This window comes from Tinamus guttatus, unplaced genomic scaffold (assembly GCF_059628265.1).
Source record: "Tinamus guttatus ecotype Peru unplaced genomic scaffold, ASM5962826v1 Tinamus_guttatus_pri_ptg000503l, whole genome shotgun sequence".
Lineage (NCBI taxonomy): Eukaryota > Metazoa > Chordata > Aves > Tinamiformes > Tinamidae > Tinamus > Tinamus guttatus.
In genome coordinates this window covers 1,402,484-1,415,580 of record NW_028289037.1, presented here as the reverse complement: position 1 = coordinate 1,415,580, position 13,097 = coordinate 1,402,484, and the positions used below count along the sequence as shown (strand labels likewise).

Sequence of the window (13,097 nt, the reverse complement as noted above, 5' to 3'; positions counted from 1 at the left end):
TAAGTTTTGACCCTTTGAATTTAAACTTTCTCTTCAACACTGAAGTTATGTGGAAAGTTTTGAGTCAAAACAGTCCTGTTCAGATTTGAGTGAAAAAGGAAGGCAGCAGATGGGAAGTAATAACTTGTGCCAAGATAAACATGTTTTTCTTAAGATTTTACAAATGCTCTTACACATGCAGAGTCTTAGGAATTGAAATATGAAAAATGATGAGAAGTACATCTTCAGTTTGATGTAATGAAAATCCATTTGATTTGTCCTGCCCTTGATGGTTGTGAAATTGCAAATTTATACATTTTTATTTATTTAGTTAGTTAGTTAGTTGTTTGCTTGTCTATATATGCCATTGGGGTGGTACTTATGATTTTATATTTTAATATTTTAGAAAGCTTTTTTCTGTAATGTATTTGATATGATGTAACCCAGCAATCATGTTACATATTACTTAGATGTAGTAATCTATGTATATATTATTTTAAAATGGTATCCCAGTACTTGTAAAATTAAAGATCTATTTACAGACCTGCTCTAAATCTACTACAGTCTGTGGGAAAATTTCCACTGAGAACAGTAGGCTTGGGATCAGCTACTGTGTTTATAAAATAAATGTGTTTTTTAATCTCTGAAGATTAAAAAAAAATTATAGCCATAATATGAAAGGCCATTTACATTCTTCAGAAAGATGTAAATTTAGACTGGCAGAATATTTACATCGTAGCAATTACAAAGAAAATCTCGTCTGTTTAAGGCTAAACTGTAAAAATTCTATCCACTGTTTACCCTTTTATTTGTAGTGCTGTGGAAAATGTGGTATATGCAGTTCTGACTGTCCTCTGTGCTTTTGCGTTAAAATCTGAATGCAAGTTGTCAGTGCAGCTGAACCTAATTCAGAAATTCAAATTTTGAAAATTAATTCTACAAAATCTTCCCTTTTTTGAGCAACTTTGCATGTGTGTGTTTGAATGTTTACCCCTACGACCAAAGTTCAGCATAGCTGTCTTCTGTAAATAGGAGCTAGGTGTGCTCAGTTGTATATGCAATGAATTACTCTCTCTCTGACATTTTGAAAATAAAAACGTTAAGGCAAGTGCAAAATTTTTAAGAGACATAAATAAATATGGCTGGCTCTCCTGAAACCCTAAGGTAAATGGCACTGCTTTCTGCTGTCTTTTCCTTATTGTGGAATGAGCAGGAACCAAGAAAGCTGATGGATGACAGCAGAAGGAAGCAATACGCTAATCCAGTGCACAAACAGTTTTCTCTGTTATTCTGACATTTAAATCTTTGGGAAAACGCATTGCAGTAAGTGAGCTCTTAAACATGGAGCTGCAGTTGCTGTCTTTTTCCCCAGGAATAAAAACAGGGAGCAAACATGTGCAAACCTCAGGCTTTGCAGAAAGTACCCAGATGTGCCGACTGAGTTAGAGTGCAGCCAAGGCGGGCAGCTCCAGAACTTGATCTCCCCAGGCTGGATGGTGCCCTGAGGGTTTTGTTCTGAGGAACACTTGCAGTACCTGTTGAGCCCCAGGCCTCTTCGGCAAGGTTGCCATGCTTTTAGGTTGTGTCATCTAAAAATTTACAAAATACTGACTCTTCACCCTAAGCAAACAAAGCCAGTGGTCAGAAATTCCCACTTGGAGCTCTATAGTGCATCGCTTCTAACAGAATGAAATATGAATTACATGTATGGGAAGGTAACAGCATAACTTCCTTTGTTTTAATGATGAATTGGAGACTGCTCAGAATGGCACTCATATATATTTGAATGTTTTGCATTTTCCTTTGCACTGTTATTATCCCAATATCCTCAGGCGGTGCCATCTAACACTGTTGCTTTTGCAGGAAAAGTACACTATCACCCTGACTTTTAAAATGCATACTTCTTGTTATTTGCAAGATTAATTAGTAAATCTGAATTTTTATGTGAAGGCACACACAAAATGCACAAGGTGTTAGTGTAGAGCAGGATACTGAAACATAGTTGATAAATCTGTGTTAGTGTAAAGTGATCTAAAATCACCGATTTTTAAAAAAGTTGAAGCAACTAAAATACATATATAGGAAGTTACTCAGACTTGAAGTGGCAGCGCAAAGTTTGTTCTCGAAATGGAATGTTTAAGTACCCTCATTAAATATAATAACACAAAATTGCTGTAAAAATTGCCCCTGTTTCTAGGTGGTGATCTCCACGTATAGTTGTTGATTTGTTTAGTTAATACTAAGTTGCTGCATGTATTGAACTCTCTCTTTCCATGTTACAGGTCTGTTACCGCAGTTATTAGGAGTAGCACCAGAAAAGGCCATAAAACTCACTGTAAGTTTGCAAGTGGATTGCTTTTACGTTTCTCCACCTTTTTTTGTTTGACTAATTCTGATTAGAACATTTAGGATTTTTAATTTAAGGTGTCAGAAACACAGAATCACAGACGTAGCAGAGTACGTTCCAGAGATTTTGTTGGATGCTAACATAATTGCAAAAGCACAAAGCAGCTGTTTGCATCTCCCTTTTGGACATTATACGGGGCATGCCAGTCGCATGCTTACTTTGTTTTTTTTAAGAATCGGATTGAAAACTCTTACTTCTGGATTTGCTCCAAGATGTAACAAGTCTTAGTCTTCTTGTTTAGTTCATCTACTTGTTTGTAAGTAGCACAGGCCTTCAGTTTTATTTCTTGGCAAAGCATAATTAAGTATTTATTGCGTTTGGAGGGACTTTGCTTTTGTATCTGCATGTGGTTCCTGTATTTTCAGTTCTGACACTGCAAAGATACAATATGGTCCTATAGCAAAGGGACGATAAGAAGGGAACTTGTTTGCATGCACTTTGTTCCTAAACGTTTCCCCTTGTGGTTTTGTGTTTCTTGGATGATTTCATTTGAAAGCATTGAAGAATTTCTTGTTATAAGCAAATCATAATATACTACTTATTCACAAAAGTTAGTAGTATTTTTTTTAATAAAGAAATATTTGGGGATGTGCATTGTATTCCTGTTGAACATTTTGGAGCTGTGTTTAAATTTGCAAATTTGATAAGCTTTCCAAAATCTTAAATGAGTTAATCATATTAAATTTCAGGTGATGGTTTTGTTGTTGTTTAAGCCAGTGATTGTTATCTTTTTTTTTTCCAGTAATTCCAGAATTTTCCAATAATGTATGCTCTGATACTCCAAATTTGTTGGAAAGAAAAACATAGCCAGCTTTACAATATTTTGTATACAACCCAAGATTTATTTAGTACCTGTTAGCTTGGTAGCTTCATGTCACCCCATCCATGATCTCAATGTATTTCTTCTACATAAAAGGTGCAGCTGATGGGTCTGTTTTCCATTCTTTTAATTTATCACTTTTCTTTTTTAAGGTTAATGATTTTGTGAGAGATAAGTTTAGAACTAAAGATGGCTCTGTCCCATTGGCTGCAGAAATTCTTGCTGGTGGCTGCGTAAGTATTTTTAATTTCCTTCAGGCGAGCTACGTGGAACTGCAATGTGTAAGATGAACTCTGTAGACTAAGGCTTCTGTTTAACCACAGATCCAGTGAAAGAGCAGACTCTGCTAGAGCATCTCAGTTCTTTCCTAGATATGCCAGCCGTTCTTGGTGAAAGGGTAAATGTTGCTGTGCATCCTGCCTTTCAACTGCTTTATATAATTCTCACAGCTTAGAATTTGTTTCCTAATAATGACTTTTATTAATGTTGCCTGTAGCTTATGGCCTAAACAGGATTCATGCTAACCTTTCCAGAAGTTAATAATCAGTTACTACGTTGTGGCACCCACTCTGCCACGTCACTTCTTTCCTGATGTGTTGTTGCGCCCACTAATTTTCACTTTTTGCAGTGATACCAGCTTTTTGAAATGGCAAAAACTACTCATGCTTCCCTGAGTTCACAGCAGACGTAGGCTGTGTCATGTTAACTGAGTACATAATGCAGTCCTGAACGTAGGCTGTATTTAAAACCCACTAAGTTTTTGAGATTGTTTTCCTTGCACAGGGTAGTATCTTAATGAACAACTGGTCTATTACTGGGTAAATGATAATATTTCACATTTTGGTCTAGTTCTGTGTGTTCATATCACAGCTTGCTTTATCTGCGGTATTGATTTTGCTCAAGCAAATGTAAATACTTTAAGTAAAATGAATAGTTGTTCAAAGCCTAGTGCACTTTATAGATAAAGAACATTGTTTATTTAAACTGGCTTTGATCGCTGGGGCAGAGCAATGTTGGTATATTTTCAATCCATCTTTGTTTCTGCTGTCATAAGACAGATGAGGTCACATTTTCAAGCAGCTTCTACCTGTGTTGAAAACTACATTGAACAACGACTCAGAAACCAATAATTGTATCTCGGCCTCAGCAGGCGCAGCGGCGGCGTTGCCTTGCCGCCGTGCTGTAGTTCTCAGGAGATGGGGCAGGATTTGGCTGCTCCCTGCCTGCTCCTTCTGTTTGATCACTGACCTGTTGTAGACTGCCAGGTAGGATCCCCTTGTTCTGTAACTTTAGGAGCATTCAGTGGAGGGGAAAAGAAAAAAAAAAAAAGAAAGAGGAAAAAGAAGGGGGGAGGTGGGAGAGAAGAATGTGGATCTCTATAAAGTCCTAAATAAGTCCATGCTGTAAATGAAGGAGAATGCAATAAAGTACTTGCAGAGTAAAAAGTATTTGCCCCTCACACGAATAAAACATCTATGAATGTAGCAGCCACAGAGAATTCAGCATTTTTTTCATTTAAAATGTCATTTGATCTAGATTTTTAATTTTACTGACTGCTGTGGATTTTTTAGTGCAGTACCAGTCATAGTCCTTGCGGAGGGCTGTCATTCAGGAGAAGGCTGCTTTTTGCCAGTAGTCTTTGTAAACTAAGAATCTGCTTTAAAAGATAGGTGGCTTGAGACATATTTTAAACGTGCTGTAAATGTTGGCTTGTCCCATTTGGTATTTGAAATGTAATATTAACAGTGAGATGCTGCATAAGGCTCTAGCAGCAGACGTGCGGTGGCAGGATGCCCTGAGTTTTCTTTTAAGTAGAGGGCTCCTCTTAAGGGCATAGTCTCCTGCCAGGTAGATAGGTTGCAACTTGTCTCTTCTGCAGGTGGTCTTTGTTTTTTGTAATTTTAAACCCAATTCAGATTAGCAACAGAGACTGTCATTACAAGCAGAGCCTAGCAGAGTTTTGGGGGGAAAAGAAATTAATTTTTCTGTGTTGGTGTAAATATACGCTAAAAATCTGAGGTGCCGAAGCTGGGTTGTTTTTTTTTTTTTTTTCCCCTAAAGTTTTCAGCAGTGCATTGGCCTAACTTTTTGTTTCTGTTTGAGTCAAAGTGAAACTTTTGATTCCTGTGGAAGCACTAATGAGACTGTAGAATCGTTTTGAAAATTTTCAGGCTTGGATTTTACCTCATTTGAAAATGTAGTAATCACTTATGTGGGAGGCAAAGAGCATGATGTGTTAGAGTCTAAAAAAAGGGCAGCCAAGTAAGATGAATTTTATTAAAGAAACCTGCCCTACCACAGCTCGGCTCTGCTCATCTAGATCTCAGCTGCGACTGTATTACAAAGAAAGATGTAAAATTTCCTTTTTTCTGCACTTACATTTCCTTGGAGTGGATTCTGCGTGTGCTGGGCCGCGTGCTGGATTTCCATGGTTTTAATACCAGCCCTATGCGTGCACAGCAGGGAGGACCAGGCAGATGCCTGGATATGTTTGGTTGTTTAGTAACACAAAGGGCTTTGAAGGGGTCAGTATCACCTGAATAGCTCCACTCTGCCAGGGTTGACTTTTAAGTCCCTAAGGAGCTCTCTTTGCCTCATAATTACTGAGAATTAGTACACATGGCTGGCTTGTGCACTTGCAGCTAAAGCTGATTGTTTCACTGAACAAGTCCTTTTCTGTTGTGTAAACTGTTTTCTCTCCTGCAAAAAAGGGAAGAAAAAGTAGAAAGATCTTTTGCTTCATGACCTCGCGGCACTTAGTTCTGCTAACAGCCTGTTCATCGCTTTTTATTATGTGAAGATGAAAGTGATAGGTTGTCTGGGGTGGTGGGGGGTTTTTTTGTTTTTGTTTTTATTTTTTTGAGACTCTCCCCACATTTAAAAATATAAACTTTATATTTTTATGCAGAATCTTAAGGACAACTGGTATATAAATAATTGCTATGCTGACTCAAAATTTCCATTCTTCTTTGTTTGCAAGAAATTTTTCTAGTGATTATGGAATTTGTTAGAAAAATCATGAAAATACATGTAGCTTCAAGACTGCACAGTGCCCAGCAGCCGCTGTGAAATATTGTCTCTACCTTGTATTTACAACTCTCCTATTTTAGGCATCGGTTTGTGCAAATTCTACATAATGGTTATGATTATCAGACTGGTAAAAGGCTTTGCTTCCAAGACTTTGAAGTCACCACCGTGGTGCTGATACTGGCAAGCTGTGATTCGGGAGACATCTATACTATAGAGCTGACCTAAAATCTCCTCAAATTAAAATGTGCAAAAATATGTAAGGATTGATTTGAACTAATCTGGTAACTTACCTTAAGGAATTCTTGGATAAAGAGATAGGTTTGGATAAGCTGTAAGAACAATTTGAAGTCCTTTTTTTTTTTTTTCAGTAGTAATGTTCTTGAAGCATTTTTCTCTGATCTGTAAATGTATTTCATATTTTAAAGAAAAAAAATCAATACTTAAACTGAGATTACCTGCATACTTCTCTTAAAGTTCATTCATTTAAAAGTTTTTTGATTAAAAAAAGTCATGTTTTTGATACAATATTACCCACTTCTTCTGAGTTATATTAGCCAATTGATATTGTCACTTTGTAAAAGCAGCATAAATATTTTGGGGTTTTGAGATGCTGCTTGAAAACCTTACGTGAGGTTGATCATTCTGCTTATTTCCATGGGGAAAACAGTTCCACATTCAATTGAAGAATTTACATTGTGCCTGGAATTAACTGTGCAAAGATTGTAAGTAAAGAATGATCAAAAAACACAAAATGTAAAGAAAAATGGAAGAAGTATAGCAGTATTACTGAAAAGAAATGGCTATAAAATGTACATGGACTTGTCTGAATTTACCAGATCAATATCTGGATAAATCAGAGGCCTAATGTTCTGCAAGAGAAGGGAAAAACATTTTCCTTGGTACCCTTTCCTTCTGCTCTCCCTCCTCTTTCTGAGACTCGCAGTCTTTTTCCTTCCCAGCTGCTCAGTGTGTGCTCACTATTAGCCAGTTTAAATCATGTAGCACAGTACAATTACAGACCCCGTGCAGATCTGCTTTTATTTAAGTTGTCAAGACAATTTTAGGCATATTTCTAGAGGTTTTATAGGAATTGTAATAAAGTTGAAACACATTGGACCTGCTTGGGCAACCTTAGCTCTGCAATGGAACATAAAAACTAGGTATGGTTAAGATGGCGTTCATCTCAAAAGTGTGCAAAATCCACCCAGAATTAATTCATGTACAGGAATATGATACGAAATTCCAGATTAAATTTGCCAAACAACCAATCCAGTGTAGCTCGTTTAATGCTAAGATACTTGCAACATTTATTTTATGTTTCAGAAAGAAATAAAGATAAGTCCAGGTCTGAGCTGCATTTTCTCTGTAGCAGTGTAGGAGGGGTAGAGGGTGGGAGCACTCCAACTCCTACACTCTTCCTAGGTATCTTATTTGCAAAAATCCACATTTTTTTAAGCTTCAGGGTAAAGCAAAGTGAAAGTGTCATTCTTGTTTTCATTCAGAACTTAAATCTGATAAAATTTTATTTTATTTGGCAAGGAAAGCTGAGTTATGGGTAAAATGAAACTCGGCATTATGTATGCCGAGGAAAAATCATCTCTGTGTGATATCTGAAAAAAAATGAACAACCACCATCAAACATAAAAGTTTTGGTATAGCTTATTGAGATAGTTAAGGAATAATGGTGTTCTTTGTGATTACTCATATTAACTTTGAAGGGAAATGGTGTGTATTTCTTGAACTCTTAGCAGATTTACTTTAAGAGGTCTATTCTCCCTGCAGTCGGTGAGTGTAGCTTCCATTACTGTCAAGGGGAGTTCTACATGCATGCTTAAAAGCCCCAAATTCACATTTCTTGTTTAAGGAAAAGTTTGAAAGGCACTTATTTTTTTAATTCATAATTAATATTAAAATTTTCTATTTTCTCTTTATATAAATTTTGCTTAAATAGCTTAATTATTTTTATTTTTAAAATATATTTAATATAATTGATACAGCAAAATATAGCATAATTCATTAAAGAACTTCAAATTTTTCTCCTGAAACACTGTGCACTTGAATTGTAGCTATTTTCAACATAGTAGTTCAAACCCTCCTTAAGCTTTTATTACAAAAGAGACCATACATATTTGAACTTAAATTTGTCATCCCATTTGCTAACTAGTTGTGTTCCAATTCCACTTTGTTTTAATTGTGCTCAACTAATTTGCAGCTAATCTGGGTTTTAAGCCTTATACTAAAGTGCAGGGAAGGGACATAGAGTAACATGGGAGCCCTTCCAGGAGGGAGCACCGAGAGGTGGGGAAGCTCCTGCTTTGCTTTGACCTCACCCCACATTTCCTTGTAGGTCTGGATGATTTTAAAATAGTTTGCTGAATCTTTCACCTGGTCCTACCTGTTTAAACTGGCCTTCTTGAAAGCACCAAGAACTTAGAATGTGATTTCACTCTCTTTTGAATTTTCCTTTTGGATAAGTTAATTTTTTTTTCCAAGAGTATTTTCCCATAAGCAATTAGAGATGCTTTCCCTTTTTTCTTCCCGTCTTCTCTTCCTCTTGACTTCCCTTCCTAAAAAATATTTTTTAAAGATTTTTTTTTTACATATTGAAAAAGAAAAATAAAAAGGAGAGAGGAACAGGTTTAAGCTCTTATGTTGCTGATTGTATAACAGATGATTGTATTAAAAAATCCTTTTTTCCAACAAACATGCTTAATATTCTTTCCATTTGAAAAGCATTCAATCTTTTTCTTTACCATTGTATTAGAAAGAATGACTGAAAATTATTCTATGATGATACTTTATAGCTTAAAACATGTAATTGGTTTGAGAAATATATTTTATTACACATTCGTTTCTCCTATTCCTCATTACTGCTTATTTTAAAGGCAGTAAGATATTTCAGTGTTTACTAGAATAGATTCCAAAAAAAAACCTCAAACGCAAATCAGGATTTAAAATCTAATTTTCTATGAGAAAAAAAAAAAAGGGAGAGAAGATATTTATGATGTCACAGTAATTTATGATGTGGCCAAGAAATAATGGGTCTTAGTTTTAATGCAGCTACCATACCTTAAGACTTGGAAGGTCTGTAAATCATTAAGTGATTCCACAACTAGTCAAAATAGACAAGTAAAGGCAGACAGAGCCAAATGTTAACATATTTGACAGGTCTGTAACTTAATTGCTTTTATAATGCCAATCAAGTAGGCTCCACTTGGATTTTTTGGCTAGGCTTCTGAAGAATTATGTTACCTATAAAGCAGAAAATATCAAATCCACAATTCTGATTTTTTCCCTGTTGCAGAGCTGGTCAGTGTCTGTAAACAACCTGTCCTTCCCTTTGTGTCTGTTCAGCCGTGCCATGAATAAGCTATTGCGAGGGAATCCTCCCAACTTGTGTGTGTCCTGCGAGCCGGTCCGAAGCAGCAGCAGGAATGTGCTTCTGTTCGCCCTAATGGCAGCCCCATTTACGAGCACTTTAATGTGACCGTTGCGAGGGGCTTGCTTTGCAGTTCGTGTACGTGGGGGCATTAACGAGGCTTTTGGACGAGAGCAGCGTTCCCGATTGGAATTACTAAGGCAGAGGCTCCGCCAGAGCCGGAGGAGTCTGTGCTCGGAGACAAGACAGATTAGCTGGGAAAAACGCAGTGCTGCCTGAGCAGCAGGAACTGCTCAGGGGAGTGAAGCGCAGATGATTGAGGGCTCGGGAAATCTCCTCGGGATCTGCAACAAGAACATCTTCTGTACGAGCCCTCGTTGCTAAAGAGCATTAACCGAATCCTGCACAGATAGGATGTGGACAAGAGGGGACACGAAATAGCACAGGATGGCTCGCCTGCGTTTCTGAAGCCTGGCTTTATCTGAAAAACACGTGACATGCAACTGACCTTTCGAGAACCCCGTCAGGCTTGCCCTTGACATACGGTGCCAAAGAATTAAGGTTGTCGCCTTGGAAATATATAAGAAAAACAGTCACTTTGGACAGATGTCTGTTATTCAGTAGCTCTTCTGGTAACAGGCAAGCCTGTCATAAAATCACCTTTGCAGCAGCTCGACAAAATTCATCTTGATGAATCTTGAGATCTATTGCCATATGAACTCCAAGAGTTTTCAGGGGAGTTTGAAGCACTGCAGCGGCGCTTCGTAAATCTGGCTTCCAAACCTGATTTTGTCATAGACTTAGTATGTGATTTTGTGGTAAATCATTTAAGTCCTGTCCATTAGTTGCTCTTTATTGTACATTGTGAATGGTAATTCTTGCTTCCTTTCAGTGCCTTTTTATTTTAGATTTTTTTTTTTAATGACAGGGAATTGTCTTTATATTGTGTATGCCAACCCTGAGCACATGAGGAACCCTAACTTATTTAAGGTGATAGCCGTTACAGAAGAAAACAAGTTGTTTTCTGGGCAGCTGGCAAGCAGTAAGGGCTCGGGACTAAGGAATATGAGAAAGAGTTGACTAAAAATTGTAGAGCTTGCACCTATTAGTCTGTTTGTAAATTGAACGAGTAAGCGTGGTGGTGCAGGTGATTTATTCTGCAGGTTGATTTGGGATAATTATGTAACATACTGCATAGGTGTTTTAATAGTAGCCATTAATGTCATAATCGCTATCCTATATTGCTGGGAAATATTAACACTTTCATCACGGCCGTGTCACTTTTTTCAACCACAGACAAGATCCTAAGAGCTGCTAAGGGACAAGCTGATTAGGAGGCAGGAGACAGGTCCAGGCTGCCTCTAGGTGCTCTTATCTGAGGACAGGCAAAGGTGTTTTTAGGAGCTGATAAACGTCAAGGCTAGAGACACTAGTGCAGCTGAGTATTAGTTGTCATGAAAGGAGAAGAATCTGGTCCTTTTGCCAGGACACGTTGTGGGCAGGGGCTGTGGAAATGTGGGGAGTTTCCTTGCTCAGCAGCAAGCTCCGTGCTGCTCAGAACCTGCACTGCAGCCTTCCCATGCAGACGGTCGCAGTTCCGCAGAGCTGTGTCTGGCAAATACTCCCTCCTTGCCTAACCTCGTGGGTGCACAGAATGCTGCTGCACTAAAAAGGATACAAATTTCTTAGTATAGTGATGGGGCTGAAAATTTGCTTAATTTTCAGTAGGGTTTATTACAGGGTGATTTAAACGCTTGCAAAAATAAAAAATATTCTGACACTTAACATCTCTGTTTGTTACGAAGCCATTCTTTTTTTTTTTTTTCTCTCCACTGGAGAGTGGCTTGAATTTCCCCATGGACAAAAAAATACCCGAACTTTTTCTACTACTTTCTTCCATTCAGGAAAGTAGTAAAGGAGGACTGTGATAGACGGTACTGTATTACTGTCCAAGGTTATACTGCCATCGAGAGGTGTTGAGTGATATCATACCAAGTGTAGAGTTGAAAAATGGCAAAAACGAAAAAAAAAAAAAGTTTTTTAAAATCCGTATGTATGTGTACGCCTGCCTAGCTGTCTGTCTGTTAAAGCATATTGAATGTTTTTCAGTAATTCGTATTTCCTGTAGTTATTTGTGTTTTAGGAAATCTTGGAAGATGGAGGTGTTTTCCCTTTGCCTCTTGCTTTACATCGAACAAGACCATAAGTGCTCATGGTGTTTCAGAAGGGGACTAAATTGCAATTAGGTGAAATGTTAAATTCTTGCAGAAAAATACAGCTTGTGAGGCTTACAAATATTTGTCTATGAAGTATCTGTATGTATATATTCCTATAAATAAGTCAAAATTACAGTTCTTGTTTGAACAACATGATAATAACTGAAAAATAATGGCTATTTTTTCTTCTGTTCAGATCATTAGTTACTTTAAACAACTCTTTGAAAGAGGTGAAGTGGGATTCAGAATTGAGAGTAATCAAGTTTTTAACTTCAATATAGAAGAATTGGCATCATTGGGAAGAACCAATTGGTAAAACAGTTGGGGAGATTTATCCCAGAATGATTGTTTGACACTTGGTGAAGGAAGTTTTTAAGCTTGAACTGGCTGAACTGAAACAGGGTTTGTTCTAGCCAAAAAGCACTTTAAAATATCTGACATTTGGGAGCTTATTTTAAAATGAGATGCACTTCTAATGGCAAAAGTTACCAAATCAGGAGAAGTTAACGTTGTTAAATTTCTTTGCCAAGCTAAATGGTCAGGGTGATGAGGTTTTTGTCTATTTTTTTTGTCCCAATAATAATTCCTACAAACACCTTGAAGAGGTGTGTTGGAGGGACAAGACATTTCCTTCACTGTACTTCATTCAGAAGGTAAAAGCTTAGGAGAAAGACAGCAGCAATGGTGCTGTGGCTCTGGGTGCTCATCTGGAGCAGGCTGGTACCAGCTGGGTGAGCTGGGGACATGCATCTGTCTGCTGGGCTCCCAATTAACCTCTTCCCTCAGCTCCCCTCCGTAAATGCAGAGTGAAGGCGCTTTCCTCGTGGGAATGCAGCAAGGACATCACCACCAAGATCTATGAGACTCAGAGCATGATGCCGAGTGGCACAGAAGGAGCTAGGCAAGCAAGAAATGGTTTCATTATAGGGTGCAGTGGCCATCTCTGGGTGTGCTTGGGGGTAAGGAGGTGCAGTTACCCAAGGGATGGTTAAATAGGAGGGGATGTGCCCCCTGCCCCTGGCTGCTCTCCATGTTGCCATTAGAGCAACTCAGACCTTATTGGCCTGTATTCTCCTTTAAAATCACCTATATCTTTCTGGATTCTTTCTCTAAATATGGCATCCACATTTACACATGCAAGTGTTTTATAGATTTGTAAATTACCCAGTGTTTTAGTGCATTAATAAGCATACACTGCACTTCAATTTTGTTGTCATCTCTTGAATGTCGATATGGTTTTCCCGTCGTGAAAATTAAAGGAGCTGT

The 13,097-nt window shown here is 37.8% G+C and overlaps 1 protein-coding gene across 2 annotated transcripts in view; it reads left to right on the top strand.

Annotated features, from left to right (window-relative positions):
* SLC25A13 (solute carrier family 25 member 13) overlaps positions 1–13,097 on the top strand; it is a 96,148-nt gene that overhangs the window by 64,563 nt on the left and 18,488 nt on the right. For both annotated transcript variants that reach the window (XM_088533465.1, XM_088533466.1), the window contains 2 exons: positions 2,262–2,314; positions 3,359–3,439. In XM_088533465.1, the coding sequence (XP_088389591.1) occupies positions 2,262–2,314; positions 3,359–3,439 (134 nt within the window). The remainder of the gene's footprint in view (positions 1–2,261; positions 2,315–3,358; positions 3,440–13,097) is intronic.